This window comes from Puma concolor, chromosome B1 (assembly GCF_028749965.1).
Source record: "Puma concolor isolate L17-30 chromosome B1, mPumCon1.1.hap2, whole genome shotgun sequence".
In the NCBI taxonomy this organism is placed as follows: Eukaryota; Metazoa; Chordata; class Mammalia; order Carnivora; family Felidae; genus Puma; species Puma concolor.
The window spans coordinates 127,403,538-127,420,051 of record NC_141670.1 but is presented as its reverse complement, the minus strand read 5'-3'; the positions used below and the strand labels follow the sequence as shown (position 1 = coordinate 127,420,051).

The window sequence follows — 16,514 nt, the reverse complement described above, 5'->3', positions numbered from 1 at the left end:
ACTTTTGTGTTCAGAGTATCTATTATAGTACCCTGGCAGAGATGCTCAAAATGTATTTATTGTTTATCCAGTGAATATTTGTTGAGTATCTACTATGTGACCTCACTATTTCTGATACCTGGGATGCATCAATAAACCTAAAAGACAAAGTCTGCCCTCCATGTGATTCCCAAGAAAGAATACAATATATAAACAAATAAATACACTGGATAGTTTCAGTGGTCCTTAGGGCTAGGGAAAAAAAAAAAAAAAGAAAAGAGTGCTATACAGTGCTTTAGATTAAGAGCCAGAAAACATTTTCTGTGAAGGGACATGTACTAAGTATTTTAGGCTCTGTGGGCCAAGGTCTCTAAACTGTTGGCATAGACAATATGTAAATGAGCATGTAAATAAAACCTTTATTTACAAAAACAGATGGTGGGCTGTATTTGGCCTGCAGGCTATAGTTTGCTGACTCTTTCATTTTAGATGATAAGGAAGGCTTCTTGGTAGAGCCAACTCAGCATTAGAACATGCATTTCTAGAAACAGCCAGTCATCCTGAGCCAGAGTGTTCCAGGTATACAGAAGAGCAATTATAAAAGTCATTGTTTGTGAAGCAGAAATAAAGCCTTCATGACTGAAGTGTGGTGAAAAAAAGAAAGAATGAATACATGAACAGAGGCAAGAATGTGTGCCCATATAGAAAGTAAAATTACTACTGTCAGTGGCAAATTTTTGTAAGGAAGAAGTCCCTTAACTGAGTTATGTAGCCACATTCAGAGAGATGTAACAAAGACATGACTGCACAGGAAAATAAAAGTCAGTAGGATCTACTGAAAATTAGCTATTCATTGAGTATGCATCGAATAGCAACAATGCACTGAGGATTATTACAGGTGCTAGAAATTAGACAAAATGTGGAATAATTATGACTATTAAAGTTTAAGATGATCACAGTGTTGGATTCTATTGATTCTTAGCAATGCATATACATATTTGATTTCTAGAAGCATAAATATGACTTTGAAGTACTGAGAAGTACTGCTTGTAACAGAACTGAGAGCAGTGCTTTCATAAACAAACAAACAAAAAAGTGACCTGAGAACATATATATATAGAGAAGATACCAATTAATTCTACTTTAGGAAAATATTTTGGAAGAAAATTTTGGAAAAAAATTCTGTCACCAAATGAAATATGTTTAAAAATCATTGAGATATTCTAACAAAATGGACCAGAAGTTTGTTCAATTTCTCTTTTACATTCTAAAATTTTCATTTTTTTGTGAAGTGTGTGTAGATAATAATAACAAATAGCACAAATCAACATGCTTATTCTACCTCTGGAAAATTGACGAGAATGATGTAACACTTTTTAAATAAATGACTTTTCCCCAAAAGACATCTTTGGATATTTTGGATATTTTGGACATCTTTTGGATATTTGGATATTTTGAGATTAGCTCATGAAAATCAATAGAATAGGCCTACACATAATTTATGTCATTTTAATGAACTAAATTTCCAAAACATAGCCAATAAAACTTGTTTTTGTTACAGGAAAAGATACGGACTCAGGAATTGCCAGACTTGGTTCTGTAGCCAGGCCCTCCCACTTGCCAAGCTTGCAGCCTTGTGAGGCTGGAAGCTCCCAGAAGCACGATCCTCACATGTACAGAGGGAAGGACCTTCCTCCCAGGGCTGTGGGAGGATTTAATGAGATATGGAAGGGAAAGCACCTGGAATTGGGAGGTAGTCATAAATTTAATTTAATTGCTTCTTCACTGAGTTTACCCCAAACAGAACTATATCTCTATAAATTTTTTTTAAATGTTCATGATTCAGCGTTCAATTCTCTATTAAGAAGGACATATCTTTAGGGGCATCCGGGTGGCTCAATTGGTTAAGTGTCCAACTTTGGCTCAGGTCATGATCTTGCAGTTTGTGGGTTTAAGCCACACGTCGGGCTCTGTGCTGACAGCTCAGAGCCTGGAGTCTGCTTTGGATTCTGTGTCTCCTTCTCTGTCTGCCTCTCCTCTGCTCAGGCTCTGTCTCTCTCTCTGTCTCTCAAAAATAAATAAACATTATTTTTTTTTAAAAGGAGGACATATCTTCATATTCATAATACTAATCAGAAAAAAAAAAAAAAAAAAAAACAAACCAAGAGAAATCTTTCAATCTTCCACTGAATAGGGCTATTGGTATTGGTTTATGAGTCTTCATTACTAAAACTCTCCCAGTGAGGAAAGTTTCCCCTTATTTACAACCTCAATCCTGCCTAGTGTATGTACCAGAAGAGAGGCCATATTTCTAGCCCTCCTATATGAGAACTGGTTCCCAGCTCTTCTAGAGAGGATAAAATGTTTAGAAATCCCTCCAACAGTTAGATCTTTCAGTTCTATTGATGCCTTCGGTCTGGCAGAGAGTTCTCAAAACCCTGACATGATTTTATTAATGAATATGAGGGATTCCCAATTTGATTATAAGTTTCAGGACTGGAGCATATTGACCCCATATTGTGTGTTCCCAGAAAAGATGTATAAAACTGTCATCCCTTCCTGTGTGTGGTGTGATTTAAGAATCAACTTTTTTTTTATGGCTCCTAGATGCACGGTTTTATAGCTTTACTGTTACTGATGTTTTATAAAATTCAGAACTATTGGCTATATAAGTGCTGTGAGGGGGTTAAAAAAAAAGGTTTTGCAGCAAAACATGGGGATCATTTTTCAATGGCTCAGGCTTCTACAATCTTTTTTGAACAGCCATTTAAGCATTCAACAACCTCATGTTTCAAATCTCCCCCCTAAAAACTTTATTCTTCAGTTTAAATTTAAGTTTTGATTTATCATTAGCAAAGACAGAGAAAAGTGGATTAACATTCCCAACAGATTATCCATTGATAACTCATAATTAAATATGGGATAAATTATAATCTCTAGTTTAATCTGTACTTCCCATACTCATTTCCCCACCTTTATTCACTCCCCTCATTTATCTTTCTATTTTTTAATTTTTTTTTCAACGTTTATTTATTTTTGGGACAGAGAGAGACAGAGCATGAACGGGGGAGGGGCAGAGAGAGAGAGAGACACAGAATCGGAAACAGGCTCCAGGCTCTGAGCCATCAGCCCAGAGCCCGACGCGGGGCTCGAACTCACGGACCGCGAGATCGTGACCTGGCTGAAGTCGGTCGCTCAACCGACTGCGCCACCCAGGCGCCCCTTTTTTTTTTTATTTTTTAATTTTTTTATCTTTCTAAATAAGCAGCATAAAAGCTAAGCTACCCAAGACAGGTCCCCAAACTTCTAATGTTAAGAGTATACAAAGTGGGGGAGTCACTTACATAAAATAATTATTTTCCAAACATTATTTATCTTTGGTAATTTTTTTTCATGGTTTACTACTAAAACTGTGTAAAATGTAACCACGTTCATATTTTACTATTAAAAAATAAAACACAAATATTTGGGCAAAATGACGTAATAAAAACAAATCAACAGCTGTGTCCTCCTCCCTGTTGCCTTGTCCCTTCCACACCCCTGGGCAAAGAGAACGTATCCCAGGATGATGCACGCATCAGGGGCTTTTTAGGAAGGCCTGGCACTAACTAGTATTAGCAATCGCAACGATTTCCAAATAGATTAAATGTTTTCTTTTAGTGGTTCCTGTGTTTTGTTTAAGCAAATCAGTGCCACAGTAAGAAAAAAAAAATTACAATCTAAATTCCATTCTTAGTTTCCAACCATTTTTAAAAGAACAATCGTGACAACATATTTGAAACCACAGTAGTAGAGACCTTATCACAACTATGTTGATGTTTTACCTTTAGATAATAAAAGTACACAGTTGGATATTATTAAACATTAGGAACGTGAGCCATTTTCGCTAGAGTGTATACACTTTACATTCTGAACTAAACAAAAGGCTTTATGTCAAAGCATACCTAGAATATGCTTTGACTACCTTCAGGAAGACTAATGGATTGGTTTCATATGTCTCTTCTTCATACTGCCAGAATCAACACAAGGGTAGAGGCATTGCTTGCAATAGAAATAATTTGGCTACAACTCCATCTCTGTAAAACCATGCCAAGTATGGAGCCCAAACGCCAGTGGAACAACAATAGAAGCAAAGGAAATTTTTCCATTCATCAGAAAGCTGCAAAGTTAAGGTACATGGAGACAAATAAGCAGAAATTATAACTGCTTATTCATAAATCTGATGATTTACATATCTTTACAACAGCTTCAGCATAATCCTATAGGCCGAGTTTTGTGATTTCTTTCAGGGTGAGCTTTTATATCAATAAAGCTAAATCCTTTCTGAGAGTTTTAAGTACTTCTACTTAAGAACTTGTTTATTTTTGTACTTCAGGGTAAATGACATACCTGAATGTTACCAAATAGGGCAATGAAATCAAAGAAAAAAAAAAAAAAAGGAAGGATCACTTAAATTGTTTACAGAGTTCTTTTTGGAGATAGCAATTTTCTGATCAAAATTAAACTAACAATGAGAGGTGCTCAGCTTTTCCCCCAGAAGCTACTGGCGCCCTTTGCCCTTTAGGTACATGAACTTGTTAACAGTGTGATTGGCTAAAGAATTGTCTAATCATATATGTCAATAATAAAGAACAAAGCACCTTGCAGGTTTCTCTCCTATTCTACTCCCCTGTGAAAGACAGATGTGTTGTGTCTAATTATTCACTGATTGGTATCGGGAGAAACATTAACATAATTGGCACATTTGTTCTAATTAACAGAGAGAAACTGCCACATGCCACCCAACATGAAAAGTGACTCCAGCAACTATTAGCTAGAAAAACCCTCATCTATCAGAAAGGTTACTCCGTTGAACTCAAACTGGGGCCCCTCGAGTCAGAACACGGAGACTGGAAATGACACAACAGAGTTGTGAAGAGTGTGTATACCTGAGAGGATGGCGATTCAGCCTGGAGTTACTAGATGCAGGTACATTAATCAAACAAATGGGAAAAGCAATTATGGGGTGATTATCAAATGCACACTGAGCCAAGCCAAGCTTCTAGAAAAAGCATCAGCTAGAAGCTGAGAGTCTGCCAAGTTTCACTGACTGGTTTAGAAGTGACAAGTTTGATGGTTTTCCTGCATTTGTTTGTTTTAACCTTGCTCTTTAGACCAGTGGTTCTCCAACTTTGTTGGGTTGCAGAATCACGTGGGGAGCTATTAAAAATCTTGATAGCCAGACTGTACCATGTACCAATTCCCAGGTGACCCCAAAGTGCATCCTCGTTTGAGAACCAGTACTGCAGACTGGTTCTAACGTTCTTGCTAAAAATGCAGGTTCGAAGTAAGTAGCCTGGGGTGGGGCCTGAAATTCTGCTTTTCTATGAAGTTCCAAGGTCACGTCAACACAGATAATCTATGCATCACACTTTGAGTAGTAGTAAGACCTAGAAAATTCTAAAGGATGACTATAGGTAATACCCTGCTGGAGACTTTTACCACCTAGAGTTTGGCTCCAATTGCTCCAGAGTTTGCAATCCCAGAATTTTTTTCTTCTGATTTCTTACCCTGGCAACACCTTCTCACCATCTCTTGTAGGTACTTCTTATGACTAAAAACATCTTCATTATACATATACATATACATATACATATACATATACATATACATATACATATACATATACCTCATTATATATCTTCATTATGTTCTTTACCCATAAAAGTTGTGCATAAAAAGTGCCTTAAAATACAAGAAGCAAGAAGCCATTAAAAAAAAAAAAAGTGTGTAAAAGGACGAGAGCTTTCTTCCTCCATCCTACATCTCCCCCACAGCTATTGTGGAGACATTGTTCTAGATGTTCTCTCTGGTCAAGAATAGAAGGCTACTTTGTTTAGGCATTCATTGGCTTGTCAGATTTGCAATAAAATAAGATAATTATTCACTTCTGGGTTGACTACTGTCCAAAATACTCTGTACCTTTCAATAGGTTTGTGAAAGTATGTGTGTTTTTATGCTTTAAAGTGTTGGTCTTTCAAGCATGTTGAAATTATCTTTAGACAATTGTTAAAAAAAAAAAGCCAAAGAATAAAAAAAACAAGTGGAAAATGTAGTGACATTTTGCTCAGTTGTAACTTCTGCAAAGGGAAAGAATTTGCTAAGAAAGGAATTTGTTTTCCTATTAAGGAAACACTCCCTTAATTGCACATATGTCTGGCTTATTGCTTTTGAGAGCTGAATGTACACAGAGCATACTGCGGAGGCAAACTTGTCTTGAAGTCTGAAAACTTCCATTCCTAAAGCCTAAGTTCAACTATGAGAAGATAAAAGCATACTGACCTAATGAACTATTAAATTAACTAATAGCGACAACCACTCAAAATGCCCAGAGTAGAATGACTATATCTAATAATATCTTCCAAGGGAGGAAAATGACACTGAAATGTCATTAAAATGCTATTTTTTTTCAGGGCAAAGCAACTATACATTGATTGGTCTATAGATAGTTCCTAACGAGTCTTTACTACAAACTTGCCTTTCAGGATAAGGAATTCTCAGCATTTCTTATTTACCACATAAGAGTGGGACTCTTACTAAGTCTGGCCACCTTTAGAAGTACTGGCTTTCAGGGCGCACCTGGGTGGCTCAGTTGGTTAAGTGTCTAACTTCAGCTCAGGTCATGATCTCATGGTTTGTGGGTTCCAGCCCTGTGTCGAGCTCTGTGCTGACAGCTCAGAGCCTGGAGCCTGCTTTGGATTCTGTGTCTCCCTCCTTCTCTGTCCCTCCCCCCACTTGTGCTCTGTCTCTCTCTCTCTCAAAAATAAATAAAAAACCACTTTAAAAATTAAAAAAAAAAAGAAAGTATGGGACTTCTACACTTTCTGGTCACTAGGTTGCCATTTCTCACCCCCAGTGAATTTACCCCCAGTAAATAGTGCCTATAGACCTACCGAGAGAATCACTGAAAGAAGTTTCCAAGCAAGAGAACTTACTGAAGAAACAGATACACTTTTCCTAAGAAATAAGGGTAAGAGAAATAAAAGATCATTGTGCCTTGTGATTAAAGATACATTCTAGGTCATTGTCTGTTGCCACTAAGAGAGAGACTGTGTTTGAAAACAGCTGCACTTTAGCATGGAAGATTTTACTTTCTCCTGAAAACATTTTCTAGATCTTATTCATTTCGTAAGAGCAAATTTAAAAATCACGTTCAGAAATTTTTATTCCCCCCCAAAAGAATTTTGTATTCTGGCAGAAATTAAAATATGTCCTTTGTTTCACCATCTCTCTCCATCTCTTTTACTCCCACCTTAAGACAAGCAACCATTTTCTCTTGCTTTATGTTCAGGCAAGATCCCCTAAATGGGTCCCTGTTTCCATTCTTACACTACTGAAGTCTGTTTTCCATGCAGCAGCAGGAATGATCTTTGAAAGACATATATCTATCTATCTATCTATCTATCTATCTATCTATAGATATATCTATATATATCACAACATGACAATTCCTTACTTAAAATCTCCAGGGGGTTTTCATGCATTCAGAGATCAGTCTAAACTACTCACCTTGTCTGTAAGCCCACAAACTCATCCTCCTATTAAGTCCACAAAGCCCTCCTCAAGGCTTCACTGTGTCTCTGAAACATTGGCATCTTTTCTTTTTTTAATTTAGTGTTGTTAATGTTTATTTATTTTTGAGAGAGAGAGACAGAGTGTGAGCAGGGGGAGGAGCAGAGAGAGAGGGAGACACAGAATCCGAAGTAGTCTCCAAGCTCTGAGGTGTCAGCACAGAGCCCGATGCAGGGCTTGAACTCAGGAACCATGAGATCATGACCCAAACTGAAGTGGGACCCTTAACCAATTGTGCCACCCAGGCGCCCCTACCCCTACACTGGCCTCTTTTTAAATCTAAAGCCACATCAACTCTTTCTCAGGGTATTTTGCTCCCCCTGCATGGAACTTGCTGACCCAAACATTTTTAAAACTGGTTCTTTCCTGTCATTCAGACCTCAGCTCATAGAGTGCCTCCACAGAGATTCTCCTTGGACTCTGAAGTGACTTCCAATCCCCAATAATCATCAACCTCTGAAATATGACCTTGTCTTACTTCTTTTAACTTGCAACTATCTGGCAATTCCTTGGTCATTTATTTCTATTCTTGTGTAGTCATTTTTTGTTTTGTTTTAACCCATTAGGGACTTTGGCTGACTTGTATCTCCTGAAACTAGAAGGGTACCTAGCACAGAGGGAAGAGACAATAAATATTTCTTGAATGAATGAATGATTAAAAAACAAAAGCTGCATGCTGTGCTAGAGCTCAAAGGAACCACTATGTATGAGCATGGAGTGAAGCCACAGTCTATTATAAGTCCAAAAAAGGTTTATAATTTCTTACTGTTTTTTTTTTTAATGGATGTTGGCATCGTTTAATGTTATTATTTTAAACTTGGTTTACGTGGTTATCTGGGCTTATGGTCAGCTCTGCATATAACTATTAGAGGCAGATATTGGAAGAAAAACTTAAGGGGTAACCATAATAAAGAGGTGATGCTGGCAACTGTAGATTGAACCAATACAAAGCTTGCAAGCTGCCTAGTAGTCAGGAAGCCTAATACTTGCGCAAAACTTTTTGCAAGGCTGATAATCAGCTCACAAAAAAAAAAAAAAAAAAACAAAAAAACAAAACAAAACAAAAAAAACCCCAGCAGCTTGTTGCTACACACGTGCTAGGGGAAAACTCCAACAGATATCACTGAGCGCTGAAAGCAGTCTCTCTCTCCAAATTTGTATTCAAGCCCTTCTTTTCTCTCTTTCGCCTACAAAGGACAGAAAGCACGGCTTGGAAGACAATGCACCTGCATGGAAATGCAGCCACATGAAGTCCCCATTATGAGGGAATGGCAGTGAAACATGCATGCCTCTCATGAAACAAAATGTTCAGCAGCCATATTAATAATCAATTAGATGGCATAGCACCTGATGCTGCACATTTGGCATAGCCTCCAGCTGCCAGCAGCTTTTTGCCCTGGCAGTATTAGCTTTAAAAAAAAAATCTGTTCCCTGTTTATCAAGACTAAACTCAGCAAAATAAGCTATTCTTTTGCACTTCGACCCATATTTTCCCACTTGCTAATTAGAGATGCAAATGTTGATAAATAAGAGGACGGCTTCTAAGCACAACTGGGTCAATAAGTTGAACATTGCGCCCTGTGCCTCCAATTAAACTCCTATGAGAAATGGCTCAATTATAATTAGAGAAGCAATTATCCCCTTGTTAAAGGTGATACAAATCACAGGTTTTAGTGAAAAATTCAGTTTTGCTCCTTCCGCCATGCCAACAAATCTTGTATGCATTGATGTTTTGATCCCAGTACTCTCCAAAAGAGATAATCTGATGAAATAAAGTATCTCTGAGTATATTTCTGGCTCACCATGTGACACAACATTTTGTAGGCATAAACTAAGATGAGCAAAGAGGGATTCACTTTACAGAGTGCTGCTATGATACACTGGGACACCCAGCACCCATTCATCAGTGTATTAATTTTCTGGCTTGTTTAGGGAAATGGGGAGGCTTGTATATTGAAAGGGAGGCAAAATACCTTCCCAGAAATGTAACAACATTGTACTTTTGGTGTGATCCTGGCACAGACCACTAAAATAGTGGGCAATACCATTTTAGAGTGTTTCTAGTGGTTGTTTTCCTTTCTCCCGTGTGGTCTACTCTTAATTTTAATATGATTATTATTAACCTGCCCTATACTCCTTGAACTAAAGTGGCTCCCAATTGCCCCCCCCCCCCTTTTTTTCCTTCTGGTCCTAGTGGGTTGGAACTTCACTCTCAGGCTTCAGACTAATGAAACCTCTCACCCCACACTGAGTTCTCTCAATACGGTTGCAACTTCAGGGGTGACAAACGTCCTTTCTGTGGAAAGTTCCATCTCCGTTTCCTGAAAAGTAGCCATATCCAACAGGGACTCTTTCCTTCATTTAATGAGATATAGTTAGAGAATCTACTAAATAGGTTCAGTCTGTGGGTATTAGAGATAAAACATGAGCAAAACCTGTTTGCTCCTTATTTCTTCACAGTTTAGTCAGGCAGGCAGAGGAGTAAACAGATACATTTCAATGCACGTAGTAGTTGGAGCTATAAAACATCATTGTATATAGGAGCCAATCACATTGGTTCATCCATACCAGGTGTTATGGTATGGCTGAAACAACTCTGTATGTGCTGCTAAAGAACTGAGCGCCCCCCTTCTCCTTCCCAGCACTGGATGGCTCCCTGGACCACCCTATGATTCAGCAGCTGAAGGGTTTGTGCCTGATACAGCACAAGGCCTTCAGACTCTGCCTCAGGGCTAAGGAAGTCATACAGTTGTTAAATATCTTAAATAAAATAGATATAAAGAAAGGATGTGGCAAGGAGACCAGAGGAGGGAGAGCCAGGATTAGAGCTCTGGAACCCATATGCTTTATCCTGGGGTGCCCACAACATAATTTTTCTTACCCAAAGCGTCACCATTTGGAGAGATGTGGTATAAGAAATCTGGGTTGGCCTCTTCCTCCTCTGAAACTTTGTCACTCTCCTTCCTTTATCCCTGAAAAGGAGAACTACCAAAAGTAGCCTCAGCCCAAATGTCCACTTTGAAATAAAATATGCAGGCTGATCCAATGTCTTGGGATCATGAGGGCCAAATGGACACCAGTACCTTCAAGAATTAGAGCAAGGACAGCAGCCATGTCATGACTTGCTGTAGGTATTTACATTAACAAGTCATTTGTGAAGTAGATATTTACAATAAATAAGGGCTTTTCCTTGTTTGAAGCTTACAATGTGATCTTCATTTGTAGTATTTATGGACTCTAACCAAAGCCCTGGCTGGAGAACACAAGAGGGCATATTGGTGATTTTTCACAGGACAGAAGCTTCACAGCCCCACAGCACCCAGCATAGGTACAATGTGCTTAGTGGCTATTCTGAATTCCAGAGCTTGAATTTTGTCTTCTGTAAATCAGTAAGTGATCATATAATAATAGTACTAAAAATGGCTGATGTTTCTTGAGCTTTCTACATGGTCCAAGTGATTTACGTGTATCATCTCATCTGAACTCCAAAACTACCTTCTGGATAGATACTATTATTGTTATCTCCATTTTATAATTCAGAAAACATATATACAGAGAATTGAAACACCTTGCCCAAAGTCAAAAAGTTAAAAATGGTTTACACCGAGAGTTCTATGAGGAAATTAGTTTAACATTCTATAATAGAGACCAGAACCAAAATAGGGGATGATATTAAATGTTATTTATGACCTCAGAAATGCCTATGTTATCTGCATCAAAAGTGATACCACTGTAATTTAAGATTGGTAGAGTTCTCAGGGTGCCTGGGTGGCTCAGTCAGTTAAGCGTCCAACTTTGGCTCAGGTCATGATCTCAGGTTCGTGGGTTTGAGCCCTACATCGGGCTCTGTGCTGAGAGCTCAGAGCCTGGAGCCTGCTTTGGATACTGTCTCCGTCTCTCTCTCTCTCTCTGCCCCCTTCCCTGCTCATGCTCTGTCTCTCTCTCTCTCAAATATAAATAAAAACATTAATTTTTTTTTAACTGGTAGAGTTCTTTAGAAATTTATTGACTTGTATGGGAAGGAAGAAAGTTGTTTCCTCATATTCTGCAAAGAATGTACCTGACTACTTGCTCATTGGAGCTAGACACATATAAAACAAACATCAACTGAATTGATCAAACCATGTATTCATTGAGCATTTAGCATCTGAGTTTTTCAGAATCACTTGCCTTGGACACAAAAGCAGCACAAACCCTTGCCAGTATACCTTCATGATTGATTTTATTTATGGTAAAATGCAAGAGTTTGATCTTTAAGATCAGCATTTCACTCTAAGCTATATTTATGCTTTTAGATTCTTCAAAAAATTTAAATATTAAATAATGAATGCATTTATCATACAATCAAAATAATTTAATAACACTTTAATTCACCAGGTTACATTTCATTCCTTTCCTTTTTTCATTTATCTGCTCCTCTTAAGCAAATGACTATTGTAATGTGTCCCATTAGGGTATTTATTAGCTTTCTGATCTTGGTGATTCTAAGGGTGTTGGAAAATATCTACCTAGGAGTTTATTAGCCTGCTCTTGAGCAAGACTGTTTGATGTCTCTTCTGACTTCAGAAAAAAAAAAAGGAAAAAATGCATTAAATATAGTTCTTTGAATGTCAAATGGGTATATGATTTTTGAGCTTGCCAAGTGTTAATTGGTCTCTTCCCCACTGATGATACAAATAAAATTCACAGCCAATTAGTTTTCAGTCATGAATCTTTACTCCTTGACAAAGTGAACCACTTTGTTGGAGAGACTAAAAAAAATGAAAAAATTACTAGGATCTCCTTGCTGAAAGTCTTTGCAGGGATCAGCAATCTGTAGGAAATGCTGGGTAAAAATGAGGCTGTGGACACGCATGTTACTCAGGACATGTTTTGGTCTTTAAGGTAGTTTAGTGGAGGCCTGCATTTAGAATTTTAAAAATACAATTAAGGAGACAGATGAACTATTGTAATAAGTGAAATAAAATACTGAATAGAGAAGAGTTGCCTCCTTTCATCACACTAAATCATATTATATATCAGTGTTGGAAGATAAGGTTTTGATGAACTCAGATAAAACAGATATAATCATGTAAAGTCTCTGATGCACTGTTAGAAAGTACCACGGAATGCCAGTAACAGGGCAAAAAATAGTTCCCTTCTTGCAAAATAAAACAAGAAGTTTTCTTAAGAACACTACTTTGAGTCTTTGCATTGACACATGGAGAGATATAAATGGCTGTGAGAGAAAAAATGGAGCTGTTTTCTAAGAGCTTTGCCTAGATTTCTTAATTTACTACTTATAATAATTTGCAAAGAGCAATCAGATGTTTAATCTTGTGGTGGTGAGATCAGCTAACTGAGCCGGCTCCCACCTTTGCTTTAACCTTCAAAAGACTGAAAAACTAAGAGAAAGCTAATAGTAAGTACACTATTAACTATGAAACATTTTTTGAACTATATTGTGTCAATATATTATTTTGCAATTTCATACATAAAGGAGAATTCAAGGCTTATTTTTACAAAAAAACTAAAAACAAAAAACAAATCAGCTGGCTCATATTCAGGCCCCAATTGCAACAACTAAAAAACGCCTCTTTCCACACATGCAATAAAAGAGTGAGAATTCCAAAGGACTCAAGGTAGTTTGGAGGTTAACAAGGACCAACAGGTTAGCACCTATGTATGTCACCTGTCAAACTGAATGTGTTTCTGGGCCCACAGAATACCCAATTAGCTAGGGCAATAGTGTTTGATGTCCATTAGGATGTCTCCTAATAGTCATAAAAGGTAACATTTTTGAGAGCTTAGAGTTATTCGTTAACAAATTAAAATACAATATTAGACAATTTTCCTCAACAAGTATACTCTATGATGGTGAGTGTCTCAAGGAGGGCATGGCACTCCCTTGGGGCCATGTAGGCCTAACCCCCGTAGACAGGCATTTTCAAAGGGCACCATATGATTTGGGGCTAATGAAAAACATGGTATGTATCTGATTCGTAATGCTTTATTAATAGTCAATAGGCTTTGTTTTAGCAAAAAAAAAAAAAAAAAAAAAAGAAGAGCTTGATGGAAGAAAGCTCATGGTGGGAAACTAATTGACACTTGTTATTTCTCAGACATGTTTTTATTCATGGTATGTAGATCTGGCCTTTGGATTACATCACAGAACAGGAAATATATATGTGGGGTGCATAGGCTCACAGACACACACACACTCTTCTTACACTTTTTGCATATTACCAAGAACAATAATAAAACCGATGGTACTTTATTAAGTCTTATCACCTCTCCATATGATAAGTGCCAGATAAAATAAAGCAATGTTTCTGGTTTCTTGAAAGAGAATGACAAAATTAAACCGAGCTGCCTGTGGCTTTGTCCAGTGGAGCATTCTAATTGACTCCCGAGTCATTAATCAGTTCCCAATCAATCTATTTTGCCAGCAGCAGGCAGTTAGGACTCCATTACCAGACATTCATCATGCCATACCCTAATTCACTGCACCATTAGCCATGGATTAGGCCTCTGTTAGAATAACTAAATGCCACTTGCTAAATGCAAATAATTTTTGTTACTCACCTCAGCCACTGGGATCCCTTCAGGTGGTCGACACTGGAGCAAGACTTCCTGTTCCAAGGATACCTCCTTTCCCAGGGGTTCCTGCTCAAATGTCTTCCGTAGATCTGGAAAGCACAGGTAGTAAAATACATGACAAAACTAATAATAATTAACATTTATTCATTTATGGAAAACGCTATAAAAATGTTCCAGTTTAGCATTTTAGGTGTCTTTGTATTTTTTTTAACCACACCACATGTTGTTAGTACTATACCATAGTTGGGGTTATTATATTCTGTGTGGTGGAAAACATGAAATTCAGAGGCTATTAACTGCTTCTACTTTAATCTTTAATGGAATGCTTTGGAGAACCTAATTTTCAAAATAAGTGAAACTGATTAATTGCATTTCCCTAGTATTGCTTGGTAACCAAATATGGTGATCACATTTTTTATCAAAAGAATCCCATTGTCATGATTCTTACACACACACAGTCTGTTATGTACATACATATTTTTCTCTTCATAATAGATACTATTAAAGTTGTAATAACTCTGAGATCTTTTCATCAATAACTCAAAAGGAAGTTTTTTGTTTCAGAGGGGAAAACAGAATGCTGGAATCCTGAAAGAATGAACATAGCTTCTTGACATGTCTCAAACACAAGGCAAGGAAAAGAGTAACTATGGGGATGAGTCTAGAATATGTAATTATGTAGCCATATGTAATTGTACATATGTAATATGTAATTATGTAGCCATCCTTCAATTAGAAGATTAAATAGTTATTTCTCCCCAAATATACCAACTGTCTAATTACACATTTATATAGTTACAGTTGCTAAAATATGCATTAGACTTTTAAAAATTGTTATAGGTGGAATAAACATGTTAGAAATCAGTTTATCATTTTAGAGCACCTGGGTACCTCAGTCGGTTAAACATCTGACTCTGGATTTTGGCTTAGGTCATGATCTCACAGTTTGTGAGATCACTGAGCCCCACATCGGGCTCTGTGCTGACAGCGTGGAGCCCACTTGGGATTCTCCCTCACCCTCTCTCTCTCTCTCTCTCTCTCTCTCTGCCCCTCCCCCACATGCACATATGTGCATGCTCTCTCAAAATAAATAAACATTAAAAATAACAAACTATTGATTAAAAAAATCGGTTTATTATTTTAAATGCCAAAGTTAAAAAATAAATGATTCTGCCACAGAGCTTTGAAGCAACATTTATATAAACAAAAAAATATATTAAACATTTTATTTCATACACATACAGTTTCAGCTCCTTCCAATGAAAAGTTATTGGAATTTTGTCCAGTTGATTTTGATTATAAATTAATGCTTCTATCCTTCCATGTCACATCTTTGATAAAGACTTAAGAATCTAAAAGTACCATTTAAGCCTATTGAACTGTGGGTGAAAACCCAAAGACTCTGGAGGTATATTCCTAATGTCTTTCTTTCTTTTTTTTTTTTTTTATTTTTTTTTCAACGTTTATTTATCTTTGGGACAGAGAGAGACAGAGCATGAACGGGGGAGGGTCAGAGAGAGAGGGAGACACAGAATCGGAAACAGGCTCCAGGCTCCGAGCCATCAGCCCAGAGCCCGACGTGGGGCTCGAACTCCTGGACCGCGAGATCGTGACCTGGCTGAAGTCGGACGCTTAACCGACTGCGCCACCCAGGCGCCCCTCCTAATGTCTTTCAAGGAGCTATCAGAAAGCACGATCTGGAAGGAAGCACGGACAGAAAAAAAAATCCATTGTTACAAACTTGCCATTTGTTGAATTTCTCGGCATAAGAAAACCTTCAAAAGTTTAGGGGTTGTGAGAAAATTATGGATATATATGATCTGAGGTAAGACAAGAGACTCGCCAAACGGTGACAAAATTTGTCAGAAGGCCACTTCTGATTTGATTATCAAGAAATTGAGTATACTGCAAAAATAAACACTTAAAATCCACAGTTATTAGGACTTATAAGTTATCGAAATCATGTCTTTATTTTACATGTAAGAAACATATCTATCAAATTACCGAAAGCCTTACAGCAAAATAACCAATGCTACATTAGAACCTTCTGAGACTTGATTTGTACATATTTTGCTATTACAGACATCCCTTTCATCAGACATCTTTTGGTTAATCTGTGTTCTTCCAACACAAACATTAAAAACTTGTTACTCTCTTCTTCTTTTCTTCTCTTTTTTAACTCTTTCTTTTCTTATGTAGTTTCTCTTTGTTTTGGATCTGCATCAAGATAAAAATTTTGGCAAAATTCCAAGTACTAATAAGAATAATAGCAGCGGTGGACAATTTTTATGGGACAAAATGTTCTTGACCAGATATATCTTGTTTATAAAAAAAAATCATTCTGA

At 37.3% G+C, this 16,514-nt stretch overlaps 1 protein-coding gene across 3 annotated transcripts in view; it reads right to left on the bottom strand.

Moving 5' to 3' along the window:
* Window positions 1-16,514, bottom strand: part of UNC5C (unc-5 netrin receptor C) — a 362,171-nt gene that overhangs the window by 90,469 nt on the left and 255,188 nt on the right. For all 3 annotated transcript variants that reach the window (XM_086704535.1, XM_025921473.2, XM_086704537.1), the window contains exon 4: window positions 14,155-14,258. In XM_086704535.1, coding sequence (XP_086560661.1) covers window positions 14,155-14,258 — 104 coding nt within the window. The remainder of the gene's footprint in view (window positions 1-14,154; window positions 14,259-16,514) is intronic.